Source organism: Cryptomeria japonica, chromosome 5 (assembly GCF_030272615.1).
Source record: "Cryptomeria japonica chromosome 5, Sugi_1.0, whole genome shotgun sequence".
Lineage (NCBI taxonomy): Eukaryota > Viridiplantae > Streptophyta > Pinopsida > Cupressales > Cupressaceae > Cryptomeria > Cryptomeria japonica.
The window spans coordinates 670,778,699-670,794,484 of record NC_081409.1 but is presented as its reverse complement, the minus strand read 5'-3'; the positions used below and the strand labels follow the sequence as shown (position 1 = coordinate 670,794,484).

Genomic DNA, 15,786 nt, shown 5'->3' with positions numbered 1-15,786 from the left:
CTCCAAACATGTTTCCACCAAGGGACACCCACCTCCCCAAAAGTTTGTCTATCAAGCTCCTTATAGCCCAAGGCCACAGAAAATTTACCCTTTGGGTCCAAACCCCAAGCAAGAATATCCCTTTCCTCCAAGGAGCTACAAGCTCTGCCAAACATAATACTATGAAGCTCTTGGTTATCCTTATTAGAACCTCCCAGAGGCCACTCATGAGGATCCTTCCATCTAGCCACTTCAACCTCTCCAACCATCTGAGTAGTTTTATAATCACTAACTTTACACTAGCCAACAACCAAAAATATATTATACAAAGGTCTTAGATGAGGTTATATAGAGATGATCAGGGATTAGCCATCCCAAGAGTCAAACTGGAACAAAGCCTCATATCCATGATTGCATATCCAATAAAGGCCATTCTTAACTAATTTAGCACCACATTTGAGGGTGTTCCAAATGATAGAACATTTTCCTTCAAGGCTATACCGAGGAATATCCTCCCTCTCCACACCATTCAAATACTTTGTAGTGATAATTTGGGACCAACTTGGATCTTGATGTTGACACCATCTCCAATAGAGTTTGGCAACCAAAGCTTGTCCATTACGACTATTTTTACGAATACCGAGGCCGCCAAACTACTTCGGTCTATAAACTAGATCCCACTTCACCAAAATCCACTTTGTATCTCTCAAACTACCAACTCATAAGAATTTGTGGGAGAGAGAATCGAACTCTTGAATAAAACTAGAGGGAGCCGCTAGCACAAAGAATTTGTACAAAGGGAAGCCTCGAACCATGGACTTAAGAAGCATTAACCTCCCAGCAGAAGAGAGCCATCTATTTGTCAAATGAGAGATTCTCTTATGAAGCTTGTCCAAAATATCTTGTCAATTTCGGCTAGGCAAGGATTTGACCTGGCAATAGGTAAACACAAGTACACCAAGGGGAGGGTACCAATTTGGAATCTAAGAATTTTAGCAATCTTTATTTGAATGGGCTTAAAAGTATTAAAGAAGAAAATAGAAGACTTATCTTCATTGATTTCTTGCTCAGAAGAAGCTAAATAAATATCCAGAATACTTTCAAATTTTAATTGCCTCACTAACTATCGCAAGAACCATTAGAGTCGTGTCATCAACAAACTATAAATAAGAATGGGAGAGGACTCTATCGTCCCAATTCCAACCCTAAATAATTCCACACCTCATCCTAGACTTAATAAATCTCCCCAGGCCCTACATCATTATGATAAACAAATAAGGGGATAGGAGATTACCTTGACGAAGACTTCAAGAAGCTCCAAACAAATCAAACGACTCACCATTAATAAGGATAAAAGAGTGAAGTAACACAACTCATAACCCGGTTGATCTAGTCCTTGTCAAAACCAAAGGCAGCCAGAACCTTTGTTAAAAAAGTCTAGTTGACCCGATCATAAGCTTTGGCCATATCAAGCTTGATAAACATAGATTTTTCTTTGGAAATAGCCATGAAATGTATAGCCTCAGTGGCAACAACAACCCCATCCAAAATCTATTTGTCAGCAACAAAACCACCTTGTTCTTCAAAAATAATAATACTAAGCCAAGGCTTGAGTCTCTCATCAATCAACTTAGTAATAATTTTGTAAACAATATTACACAAAGCTATAGGTATAAAAAGATCCAGAGAATCAACCCCTTCTCTTTTAGGAATGAGAGCAAGGAAAGTAGCATTCAGGGCCTTCAACATCTATTTGTTCCTTTGGGATTCCAAAACCACCTCCAAAAGTCCAACTTAAGGAAATCCCAGTATTCTTGGAAAAACTCAATAGGGAATCCATCAGGCCCAAGGGCTTTCCATTTTATCATCTAAAACACAACCTTTTCCAACTCATCCATGGTGATTGATTTGGTCAAATAATTATTCATCTCAATAGATACCAGCAAAGGGATGCAGCCCAAGATAGAGGCCTCCTCTTCAACAAAAGGTAGAGTATCTTTGGTGAATAAATAAGAGAAATAATGAACAACCTCCCTATAAATCTCCTTGTGACAGGAAATTTGAATCTCATTCAAGGATCTAAGATTCCCATGTCTTCAATCCTTTACTAAATTATGAAAAAAGGAAGTATTTCCATCCCCTTCCTGCAGATTTCAATGTGGGACTTTTGTTTCTAGAATATTTCCTCTCAAAGCTCCCATTCCTCTAGATCTTTCAAATCTTCAACTTCAAGATGAAAAAGGTTCTTTGTAAGGCCTTGGTTTTAAAATTTCTGAGTAATATCATCCAGACACGATTGAGCCATAACCTTCGCTAAGAAAAAATTACTAAAGCTCTACCTATTCCACCTTAATGTTGCTTAAAGAAAGGGAACATAGTAGTGCCAAAATATGGCTTCCCCTTGCACCACCATTCAGCAATCAGATCTCGGAAGGAAAGATCACGAAGCCACATTAAGCTAGAATTTGAAAGGCGTACTTTTTAAAATCTTATGAATTGTAGCAGAGAGCTTGATCGGCTAATGCTTTGAACCTCTCCAATCCAGGAATTTTGAGGAAATAGTCCAACTATCTCCAACCCAAAAATAAGAGACCAAGAATCTATCGAGACTCTCAAAGATGGCATCCACTCCCCACCTTATGTTATTCTAAATGAAAGTACCATTAAAAGGTTTAATATCCACAAGATTTGAGTAGTCCAAATTATCTTTTAGCAGCTTTGAAGATTGGTCAAGTTGAGTAGTCCACCCCTTTTTTCATCCATACTTGTGGTGGCAATAAAATCCCCAACAAAAATACAAGGAAGAAAGGGTGCCAAGGATCTAACCACCCTAATATGCATCCAAAGTTGATTCTTACCTGAAAAATTTGTTGGAGCATACACATTGGTAAAGTGGCTAACCTCACTAGACTCAAGGCATGAAGCAACAACCACTAACGAACTTCTAATAGAGATCCACCATAAAGGAACAACCTTGTGAGGATCTCAAAGACATGCCACACCCCTAAAGTTCCCAAAAGTCCAATGTACTGACACTATCCTCTTGCCCAAATCCTAGGGACCAAGCTCAGCATACCTTCCATAAAAAATTTAGTTTCTTGAATGAAAACAATGTTTGGAGAATGAATACAAATCATATTCCAAATAGATTTTTTTCAAGGGATTTTATTTATACCCCTAACATTCCAAGAAAGAAAAATCATTTATGAACTGGAGAGAAGTGTGAGTCAATGGTCTTAATTGAACCCGACTCCACCAAAGTCTCACCAATTAATTTTACTTTTTACTAATCTTTCTTCCTTCCCAGCTTAAGGGATTTCTCAAGTGCCCCCTTAAGAAGTTTTTGTTGAATGCCTAACACATATGGGTTGTTAGGTCCCAGAAAACAATATAATCTGTTGGTGAACCAAATACCCGTGACTGTGCATAAGTCTCTGACTTGCCAGTGAACATAACCAAAGATCTCCAAGTGTTGATAAGTGTTGACAAATGATGACAGGTGTTGACATCAATGACAAAACCATATCAACATATCCAAAATACCAACATGGGTTACCTTTACTTTTCCTACAATCTTGGATAACTTTCTTAAGATTAATCCCTGGACTAACAATTCTTGGAGCTTCCATTCCTTCCTTGCATGCAATTATTTCCCCTCCTCAGAAGTAACTAAGGGGGTCTCAGTGTGCATCTGACCATCTAGATTATCTTTCTAAGGAGCATTCAACAGATTGGTATCCCTTTCATCAACCAATTCCTCCATATTTTGTGGTTCATGTCTCATAGGCATACTAGCTAGAACCTCATCAAATCTATCTGGATCATCTAGGGCATCAAACCAATTAGACATTTCATCAATTTGTTTATCCCTTAAAGTTATTTTTTGGCCTCTCCCTTTGCTCGTATTCTTAATCGGAATAAAGCCATCATTGTCCTCTGCCATGTGATCCTTCCCTTTGTCCTTCTTGGGAGCTTGACGAGAAGCTAGGTAGCTAACAGGACCTGCAGAGTTAGATTTGGGTCACATCTTCTGCAAATGCCCATATTCATGGCATATTCGACATCAAAAAATGAGGGTTTCATAATTAAGTTGTTGGATCCAAGAGGTGGACCCAATCCTAATCTCCAAAGAATCTAGAAGAGGTTTACTCAAGTCAATTTCAATGCAAATACAGGCATAGGTAATTACCTTTTTATCCATGTTTGTTGCAATGGGACCATTGTTTTGCCTAGTAGCAACAAAATCGAATGGAGAATGTCACATTTCCATAACTCTAGAGGAAACCAAGGGAGATGCACCCAAACTGGAACATGCAAAGGTAATTCCTTGTAAGGATTAAAACCCACATGCCAAGGTTTAATAAATAGGCCCATGATTCCAAAAAGAGAATCAAGAGACTCGAATTCCCATAAATTTATAGACTAAGGCATGGTTGGACAGATAGAGGACACCTTCCTCTGTAGTATATGGTTGAATCATGAGAACAAGCTTGTGTTCACTCCTTTCCAAACAACCATTCACTCTTTCCAGTCGAAACCCTCTGTTCTGAGAAGAACTCGCATCCAAACTAGCCTTGTTTAGCCCAAAATTTGAAAAAGCGTTCAAATTATAGGCCACACCCCCACCCAACACAATTAAATCCTAGCCCTTGTTAATATTACTCAATCTTAACCGTCCGACTGCCCATTTCTTCTATAAACAGGCCTCATTTCTCTCATTATTGATCATCACAATTTTTATGCATCCAGGTTATAGTCTATCAAAGTCTTAAATTTTCCCTCTCCTTGTTGCAAATCCATCATCTCAATCATTTAGAAGCATTGTTAGTACAGTATTTTATCGTGTTAGCATATATCATATTAGCCTAGTATATTATCATTTTCATAGCATAATCCTCATCTTAATAAGTTTATCATATATAGATCATTTTTATCCATTATCACTCATTCTTGGAGTTGTCATTCCAAAGGTCAGTTGCTCAATGATCTAAGAGCAACCATTGACTTGAGGAATCCTATGAGATAGAGAGCAATGAGACACTTTTTGAAAGATTTGCTTGTTTAACTAGTTTACCAAGTTAGTCTTTATGTCTAAAGTTTCATTGGTATGTTAGTTTCTTGTCGTTCTAATTAATCAACTGGCACCACTATTATGGCATATATATGTAGTATTGTTCAATTTATTCTTATAATAGAATGGCTCACAAGAACTTTTATAGTGGGGTGTTTTTATTTGTTTGGGCTCCATTCATATTATGATCTAACAAAAAGGAAAGAGTTAGGAAGGAGATATATGCTTTTCCCCTAATTGTTGTCATTGATAGAATTTTTATAATCGTGGGACCCACTACAACAATATGTTTTAGCTCTAGTACATATAGATTCATGATTGCATCTTATATGATAGTTTGTTTGGTCGACAAAATCCAAGAGGAAGGAAATAATGAAAGTGTTGGAAGCTCCTATAAGTCATTTGATATAGAGAAATCAATGGCCCAAGACCTTACGAAGGGAAAAAGGAAGGTTATCTACCAAGGATAAAGCAAAATGAAAAAAATTACTCTACCAAAAAACTCAAGGAATCTTTTACGAGTATGTAAAGAAGGAAACGAAATTTGAAGGAGAACCTAAATCAAATTATTTAACTAAACTCCTAATAAACCTTAACTCATTTATTTCAATGTAATTCAAGACAAGCTTGTAGAAGATTAGATTACATTATGGTGACAAAGTTGAGATATCTACAAGCCCTCTTACAAATCATCACAGAGCCACTTCTCCATACAATTTCAAGATATTTGATCATTGTTTTTATTTTCACGACAAGTTTAGGTAGTGATACATATGAGTTACATAGAGCCTAGATTTTGACATTTATTCTTGGCATCAAGTCATATTTGTAATATAAAATCCTCCTTTTTCAATAGGATTTAGATTTTGTGCATGTGTATGGGCTTCAATCCTTTTCTTGCATACAAACTTGTATTATTTTAGAAATACCAATATACAAGTTGTATCTTCTTTATTTCTATCGTGTTTCTATATCTTATGAATGAATGTATATTTTTGTGTTACCAATAATGTGTTTGTTGACTACTGTTCATATATCTATCATCTTATAGAAATAGAAAGAGAATTTCTTAGTGTGCCACCCTTTTTTAGATTAGGACATTTCTTTTGCATTCTTTCCCTTTTATTTTTTTCTCTTACAAACAAATAAATTGAGTCTTGTTGAAAATATTACAAGCTAACCTTTTAACCTCTAGGGTCACTATGTAAGAGAAGTTCCACATCTATAGAACTTTCTATTTTTACACTCTGCATACAACATGGGTATAGGGAACACCTAGCTTTTTATCAAGTGACAACAATATTGAACTCTCCTATATTTTTTTGGTGTGTGTTGGCGTAGAAGATTCACTACACAAACCTACCTTTAAAAAGGAAAATTGTCTTTCATTCTTAAGTTCTAATTGAAAGAAACTATGAATGCTAAAAAGGCATATAATAGATGGATGTTATGCCCACATTATGCCTCTACAAATACTATTCCATTTAGTAGAAAATATAATCAAGATAACAAAAAAATGTTAATTACAATATTATTTTAACAATTAAAATATACTAAAGTAAACTATAAATTAATTGAAAACTTAATCTAATATTTTTAATTATTGTTTTGAAGATTGATTTTTTAATTAAAAAAATTTATAACAATATTTTTTACTAGAAGGGGTAAAATTTTATTCAAAACAAAAAGGAGTACAAAGCAAAGAAAAGATCACTACACAACCGTATCGTTATCCACCAACTGGTCCAACATGTGAGACAATTCCAAATATAGTTGTCCCCTATCAACTATATTCCAACCTTGCATTTGATCAAAAGCCCATTGGCTGCCAGATAGTCTGCAACTCCATTCCACTCCCAAGGAATGTGAATAAAAGTAACAAATTCCAAAGAACCACACAACCTGAGAATCTATCTAATAACCAAAGTTAAGTGTCAATTAACAGCATCTAGTCGATGCTCATTCAATAGTCACCACCGCCTGAGAATCAAATTCACAAATAATCCTTGTCTAGCCAAGAATACAACATTGCTCCACAATATGCAAAATGGCAAGAGCCCTATTGGTATCATCAAAAATTTATATTCCATGATTTTAAAAAAAAAATCTAAAAAAATAATATAATATTCATTTGAGATCGTGCTTTCTTTTTTTTTTGTTAAAATTAATATTTCTTGTCTAAAGTTTTTTGAAAGATTTTCTGTTCAATAAGAACTTATTTTTAATAGACTTGTAAGTTATTCGACTTTAACAAAGGATGTTATGTGTCAAGTTCCTGCCAATAGTGTGGTTAGTATAGAGTACATAAAAGTAGAGATGAAGGTAGAGTATGGGGGAAGAGGGAGAGATTTAGGTAGAGGGATAGATAAATATGGAGAATTCAATTGATGAAAAAAGTTGATATCAAAAGTTTGATTATTTTTTTTTGCACATTTACAATCTAGTGCATAAAAGATGGTTATACCATATAGAAAGACAAATAAATGGTTTTTTTACAATTATTTAAAATATAGAATTAAATATTACTATAGAAGTTTTGCTCAAATTTTTTTAACTCTATACAATGATTGGCTAAATTATTGAAAAATGGAAAGAATGAATGCATAAGTATTGTCCATGGTAGGAACTAAAAATTGTAATTAGATTGAGAGGTATAATTATAGTGGCATATATCTCTTAACAAACATAATTAAATAGTTAATATATAAAATTATTAAAAATATAAATCAAATAAAAAAGTGATTCAATTAAAAGATTAATAATCTAGAAGCATTGATTCTTAACATATGAATTTTGGGGACTTGCCCTCGGTGGTGGGTATCGTGGTTGCTTGTAGGGTGAATAGTCTGTGCCTACCCTCACCCGTGGATTCCCTTTCGATGGGAGTTGCTTGTGGACTCTCTAGCTTTTGGTGATGCTTCTCAGTCAGCTGCTACTAATGTTGGCAGTGCTAAGTTCTTGCTCATACCTTCCTTTGGTGGCAGGTGTAGCTTTTCTCGTGTGGCCAAATCTGTTGCCCAGCCCTCCAAGGGAGTTTGTCCTCTTTCCTATGCCAAATCCTCCCCTTTTGTGGTTTGTGGACAAAATGTGGTGGACAACATTGGGTTCTACCAATGTTGTGCTTTAGTATACAAATTCTCTAGGCTCTGGCCTTCACTACCGGACCTCCATCGTTGGGTGAGTGACACTCGGAGGCCTTTGGTGGCTCATAATATTGAACTTTTTCCTTGTGCTAAAGGTTTTTTCATTGCTTCTTTTACATCTTTGGTTGATCGAGATTTGGTTTTAGGCAAGTTGTGGGCTTGGGAAGTGCACTCCTCCTCTATTAAGTTTTGGACAACCTCTTTTAACCCTCACTAAACCGCTTAATGTGCATCCAGTTTGGGTCTACCTCCCAAATCTCTCTCTCCATTTTTGGGAGCATCTTGCTATGATGCTATTGGTAACTCCATTGGACGTTTCTTAAAAGTTGATGATGCTATGTCTTCAATGGACCACACTACCTTTGTCCACATCTTAGTGGACATTGACATCTCCTCACGTCTCCTGAGAGATGTGGTTCTCATGGTGGGGGATCGACCTTGGACACAACCGTTGGATTTTGAGGGCCTCCCCTTTCGCTATCGGAAATGCTTCTATATAGGTCATCTTGCTTCGAACTGCTCTATTTCACACCACAAAGGTGTTGCTACTTGGTGGAAGGATGCTACCGTTGATCACTTGACCATCCATGTTGTTGATCCTAATTTGGATGGCTCCTCTCGAGAGGATGAGGTGACCCTTACTGTTGTTGATGCTACTGTCGATTCCACAGTTTTGGCTCCTCTCGCTCTGGTGGCTTCAACTCCTTTTGCCCCTATGGATTCAACTCTTATCACTTCAACTTTGTTGCCTTGTTCATCGCCTATTGATGTTGATGTTGTTTCTGCTCTCTATCACAGTTCTACAACAATCTATAATTGCTTTGTAGCAGCACTATGTTGACGCTACTATTTCTAACCCCACAAGATCCTCCCCACTAGACCACTCTCTTATTGGTCCTAATGATAGTATCGCCTAGACTATGGTTTGTCGCAAGTAGAAGGGGTCTTAGATGTTTCCCCCTTCACTGAGTGGGTTTGGGTTGTTTCTCTATCTGTGTACTTTGTATTAAGGATCTACCCTCTTGTTTTTGGTTATTAAACTATTATTGATAGTCTCTATGTAAAGGGTTGGCGCCCTAGTTAAAATTGTGGTTTAATAAAAAACATATGAATTGTGGAAACTTAATGTCTGTTAGAAATTAATAATTCTATAAATTACTTTATTATTAATTTTTTACAATGAACATTTTTTCTAAAAAAGAAAAATAAATTGAGTAAATTAGCAAGATATCTTAAATACATTCATACGAAAGGTGTTAGAAATATAAATAATTTATATATAAACATACATAGCTATTTTGAATTTGTTTTATTTAATTTGTAGTATTTTAAAAAATAAATATTTAATTAACTTAATTCTATGGTAAATAATAATTATTACTATTAATATAAATTCAAATGTACTTACACTCATATTAATCCATCAAAATATTAAAAATAAATTAAAAAATATTACATAATCAATAATTTTCAACTTAACCTTTATATTAAAAAAATGTAAATAAAGAAAAATATCATTAATGACTCCTCCATAGATATTTTTTACATAAATTTTCTAATGATAGATATATTAGTATATATTGAAATCGTAAGATTAAATAAGTATATAATAAAAATCATCTATATAATATTAATATTAATTTTAATTTTAATTTTAATTCTAACTTAACTCTAAATCTAATTGGCACAATTAAATCTTGTTTACATTAAATAAAAATATTCTAACTAATTATAGTTATGGTCCTAATTTAATTAAAAAGTTATATAATTGCAATTATAACAATCTATATGATAAAAATTCTAGTAATAAAATATAATAATAAACTTCATTTTAAATCTAATTATAAATTATTATTATTTCAAAATTATATTATTATATTATTATTTTATATTTGATTAAATTTATTATTTTAATTAAAATTAATTATAGTAACAACTATGATTCTAATTTATTTGATTTTATAACTTATAAATATTTAAATAATCATAATTCTAATAATATAAAAATAATTTTATATGTTAAATAGAAAGCTAAACCTAAATTTAATAAATGTTAAATAAAAAGCTAAACCTAAATTTGACTATAATTCTAAATTGGTAAATCTCTTTGTTGCAAATGTCTAATAAATGAAAGGCAGAATAATCAAAATATTTTAGTCAATCACATGATCAATAAATCATTTTTTAAATATTTTTTGTTAAAAAAATTGCATGTTAACTTTTGTAAAGATAAAAATTTATTTTAGTTTGAAAAATTCTTAAAATTGATTGATTAACAAAGACAATGATTAAAAACTATTTAAACTATTTAAAAACATCATGAATACAATAATATTCTTGACAGGAACTACTAATAAAGTCACTCACATTTCTATTTTTAACTCTAACCCAAAAGAACTTAAAATTTGTACACATTGCAATAGCATGATAATTATATCGTAGAATATCAAACATTTCATGTAATAAAAATTAACATTAACAGTCGAGCTATATAAATTGAAGGCTTACTAAACAACATGGAGTTTTAATCCAACAACTAATGCATTTGGAAGAGAAACCCTAGCCACCAATACAATCACGTATCAAAAAATTAGCAAAATAGCCATTCTTTTTGACGGTTTTACTTTTTGTAAATAGATCTTTTCCTAATGTCCTTTACAAGACACTAATGTTCTTAAAAACAATAAATACAGAGACATACCACACTGAGTTTCAACATACTATAAAGAAAATTGAACCACAATCTGTAATCAGCAGTGGTTTATGTAATGCTTGCCACTAATGTTGAATGCCGTGCTTAGCAATTAACGGAACAATAAGTATCAATGTACAGGCTATTCACATAGTCCTTTTTAGTTACATATTCCAGAGTTCAAAAGACTACATAGTCCTTTTTAGTTACATATTCCAGAGTTCAAAGACTACACCCTGCCTGAACGATGATTCAGCCATAGGCCTCTGCGAACAAGTGTTGATGATGTTGAACAAACCTGTTTTTTTCAATGATTCATTTTGATAATTCCTTCATAATTAAAAAGTAAAGATCTATATTAATAATAATGCGCATATGACTTAAGCATTCAGATGCTAATGCTCCTCAATTGAATGAGCATTGGCAGCTCAATGATCCAGATGTGAGACTGCAATATAAGCTTCAAGTCATTTGAAAGCCAAAACCTCCTCTAGGTGGGGATGGAATGGCTAGTATTCATCAAGGTTTAGCTGTCAAAGCAAGAGTAATGGAAGGGATTGCTCAATGATAATGATAGGTTGAGATTGATTTCGTTATATTGCCCCTCTCTTGGCAGGGACGTCTTCTTGGATGGTCTGGAAAATCATTCCCCATATTTCCTGTTAACCTTGACTGGGAAACATCATAGAATATAGGACTTACATCATCAATAGTACCTATAATAATATATTACACAATGATTGCTAAAGACCAAATAGAATGTGTATCTAAATAATTCACAGTTCAACAGGTCCTACAGCCCACTTTTACTAAGGATGCTAGAAGCCATCGTTATCAAACAACTAGAGCACGTATGACCTGTCTCCACCATCACATTTATTGAAGACCATTCCAAGCTTCAAATACTACAACTGCCAACTATATTACTAATAAAATCAAGATTTTTTTTAAGTACTCTAGTTTTCACTGCTTTAGAGTCTCGACAACATACTACACTTAGTGAATTATTAGCCATAGGAACAAGCGAGGTACAAAATCATCTCTACCTCTCCTATTTTAATTCTTAAGAAGATCTCTTCACCAAGAGGCACAAAAAAGAAATAGTGAAATCACTTTCATCTTTATCATGTGGAGAGAATATATCTCCATACATAACTATCCTGGATCCCTCCGGGATAAGAATCAACATCAAATGAAATAGGAATAATATAAATTGGAGCCACATTTTGCATCTGTCGAATTAGTTAGCACCTGAGAGTTAGTGTCTCCTTCCACAGCCAGAGCAAACAGAATCATTTTGCTTTTTCAATGGCAACATAAACCTTCTATCGGCAGTGAAAAATCATTTTGCTTTTTCAATGTTCATGCTGAGATAATTTAAATTCAGGAAAATAGAAGCTTTGCTTTCTTAAAGTTACAGGATCAATTGACAAACTTAACATTTCCTCCTAAATAGTAAGCTAGAATCACGTGGTAATAATTTACAATAAACTAGAAGAAGAAAAAAAAAATGTACTTCGGAATCTCTCCCAAAAAACAAATTCTATTTAAATTTAATCCACAACTCTAAAATTGAAGAGATGCAGATTCCAGTGGCTCGGATACAAGTTTTTGTTGAAGTCGATACCTATTCTTTGTCTTTCTTTTGCCTTGCCCTAGCTCTCTGAATCTAGAAAATAGCACACTAAGGCACACATTTGCTAACTGGATTTTGTCGTTTAAAAACTCACATTGGAATGCAATGCTCATATTCCAGTTATATGAATTATACAAAACCTTCAAAAATATCCACATACACACGGTGCTAAGTCCTCATCCAGCAGTATGCCTCGGGATACAATTTAAATCCTATGTCGGTTCTCATTTCCATCCACCATATAATAATAAGATGTTGCTGGAAACAACACCATCATTCCTGTGGAAAACAAACTCGGCTTTATTAAATGCATATTTGCTTTTTTTTCATAATTATATATGAACAATTATACTATCAAATTTTGCTATCCTATAAAGCTCAGATGCACAAGACTAGGGCAATGGCTTAACTTACGCTTATGCTGATAGTGATAGCACTATGATGAAGTTGCCAAATCATTAGCTCGCTGAAAAGGCATAAGCAATGAAAATTAGTTGCAAAACGCATCAGACCTGACAGATTACATAGAACACTATTAAAATAGGCAGCTATTTACTGTGTAACAAGAAGACTCAGCATTCAATTGTAGCTACATAGCATATAGAAGGAGCAGTCATCAACCTGGCCCTTTTCAATGCTTGATCTTATAAAATCAGAAATTTTTATGCTGGCAGCACGGCTCCGTTCCAAACAATCAAGATAATTATCAACTAATAGACAAGAAAGTAACAATAACTTTAGAAGAGAAATCATCAAAGATGCATGATCCCTAAGAAGTTGAGATTCTTTCATTCTTTTGATCATAACAACAAAATTCACTACAATACCCATCATTGCTCCACGTGTAACAGATGAGATGATTCCATGTTCCAGAGGCTCACTGTCAACAGTGGGAAGCCCTTCAGACAAAACAGTTAAGGGACGGCAGGGAAAAATAAGACAAACATGCGCCTGAACTTTCTGAGAAATAAAAAAGAGATTGAGGTCAGCCATTGCTAATGCAACAAAACAAAAAGCAAACACATTGCAAGCTTTTATCATATAAAAGCATAAAAAATATTAAAATTTGCGGTCGATTAACCTTATCACTTTAAGATACACTGCAAGCAATAAAACAGCCTAACTCATCTAAAATAGTTATTTATCATTAACATTTTGTGAACAGGATTTGTTGAGTTCCATCAATAATAACAAATAATGCAGAGCACAAGAAGTATTTTGAAGTCTCATCACCTTGCACAACACAAACATGAAGTAACTATTGGTCTGTACCATGTGATTGAATATGAGAAATATATTTTGAATCAACAGTAGAATAGCATGATCTTACCTGCTCCTCTAACTTTGTAGGATCAAGAATAACTTCTCCATTGTCTCTCACACCACAGCAAACCGCAGCTGATAAAAGAGAAAGCGTGCTTAGTAATCTAACTACAGTCAGAAAAGGGAGCAATATAAGGATGAACAAAACCTTAAACACCAGAGAAACTTATTTAAGGATTAGTAACAGACAAAACAATACCAATAACATTCCTTGAAGCAATCCCAGCATCCATAAGAGCAACACATGCAGCATTGACAGCACATGCAAGTAGCTGTATTCACTATGTCAAGGTACAATTGACTTATGAAATATTTAATTTATAAATAAAATAATAATCAAACAATTACGAAAGGCCAACCATTACTTCTGAAGGTATTTTTTAACCCCTCTATACTCAAAGCACGCTCCAAGACTTGAAACCCGTGATTTATTTCAAGAAAATAAGGTACAAACATATAAACAGAAAAGAAAGAAGGCATTCAAACTAGACAATACAGCTTGTTTCTAAAGAAGCTGAATTATAAACAAAACAATTTTCAAGTATTTGGGAAACATAACAGAAAATATGATGAAGACATATTCGCATGGGGAAGATACAGCTCCATCATCATTGACAACCTGCAAAACATAGGATCAGAAATCAGAGATCTGTAATCCATCAAAAGCAGAAGAAAGCAACAAGAACAGATGAGCCAACAAAAAAACTTTAAAATGTCATATCCTAGAACAGCGGACATATCTTACTTTCTAGTGATCTAATATGCATTTATAATAGAATCTGAAAGAATTCGTCTATTAGCAGTTTAAAAGCCTATAATATATCCAGAAGCAAGTGCTAGTTCATTCAGATGCCAAAATGTGTAACTGCTGACACACCCTATGCTCTAAAATTTTAGTTTTAAATTTTAATCATAAAGCCAACATATATAAGCTATAGACCTCTCATGATCTGTAATCGCTACAAAGGCTGACATGGTGGCTACAAAATCACTCAAAAACTGAAACTACAATTAATTAATTTCTTTCAAATAAATCTAACACTGTAATTAAACTCAAATCTACTAGTAAATGCAAGTAACCCATTCAACACACCTAGGAAACCCCTAATTTGGGAGGTAAAACCCAGCTTGATACATATCAAAGAGCAATCCTATCTAATTTATTACTAACCAAAGTTCAGTAACAAAAATGGCATAGAATCTGCTGTACCAAACCTTCCTGTCTGTTTGCGGAATGAAAAATGCATCATTCCTGGTCTATGCCAAGTGCGCTGTGTTCTCTACTCGTCCAGCAGCCTTTTTTAATCTTTCCTACTCAATTTTGTATGTCGTTGAGCTCACTCTCATGCACTGGGGTAGCCCAAATTTAAGGAGTCGACCTTTCCATCTACCTGTTTTTTACCTGGCTTCTCATGACAGAATTGCCACTAATCATACACAACCACCCCTGTCAATGATGGAATCACAACTTATTCATAAATTCACTCCAGCAATCGCATTTTTTACCACAAACACTTTCAATAATCACCTCCTAATGAAAATGAAATATCCCAGACTCGGATATTGCTTCAAATCTGATTTGGGTTTTCATTTTTACTCATGTTTTGTTTCATCATAATGTAATATTGCGACATGCAAACATCCAAATTGAACATGCAGGATGAGCCATAAAATTTTCAAGGATATCGATCAATGAAATACAAGAATCTAAATAAGCCAATGGTATTCTTTTGATATAGAAATGTATTGCTGTTTACAAACACGTGCTGCTGTTACAAATCAGAAAATGCTTAATGGCCATCAAGTAGCACATACCAGGAATGCCTCCATACATAAATTAACAAACCCTCTAGAAATATGTGAGATAGATCATTGAATCTCCATGAAAACTGATCAATTATGTGCAGTTGTGAATCCTAAGATGAATTCACCAAGTGGGCTG

General features: G+C 34.1%; 1 protein-coding gene across 1 annotated transcript in view; it reads right to left on the bottom strand.

Moving 5' to 3' along the window:
• Positions 1-12,410: 12,410 nt before the first annotated feature.
• LOC131039541 (exosome complex exonuclease RRP46 homolog) overlaps positions 12,411-15,786 on the bottom strand; it is a 77,019-nt gene continuing 73,643 nt past the window's right edge. Inside the window, exons 5-11 of the mRNA XM_057972326.2 lie at positions 14,443-14,463; positions 14,044-14,116; positions 13,852-13,919; positions 13,349-13,481; positions 13,143-13,231; positions 12,936-12,987; positions 12,411-12,800 (exon numbers count right to left, since the gene is read on the bottom strand). Coding sequence (XP_057828309.1) covers positions 12,958-12,987; positions 13,143-13,231; positions 13,349-13,481; positions 13,852-13,919; positions 14,044-14,116; positions 14,443-14,463 — 414 coding nt within the window. The 3' untranslated portion in view covers positions 12,411-12,800; positions 12,936-12,957. The remainder of the gene's footprint in view (positions 12,801-12,935; positions 12,988-13,142; positions 13,232-13,348; positions 13,482-13,851; positions 13,920-14,043; positions 14,117-14,442; positions 14,464-15,786) is intronic.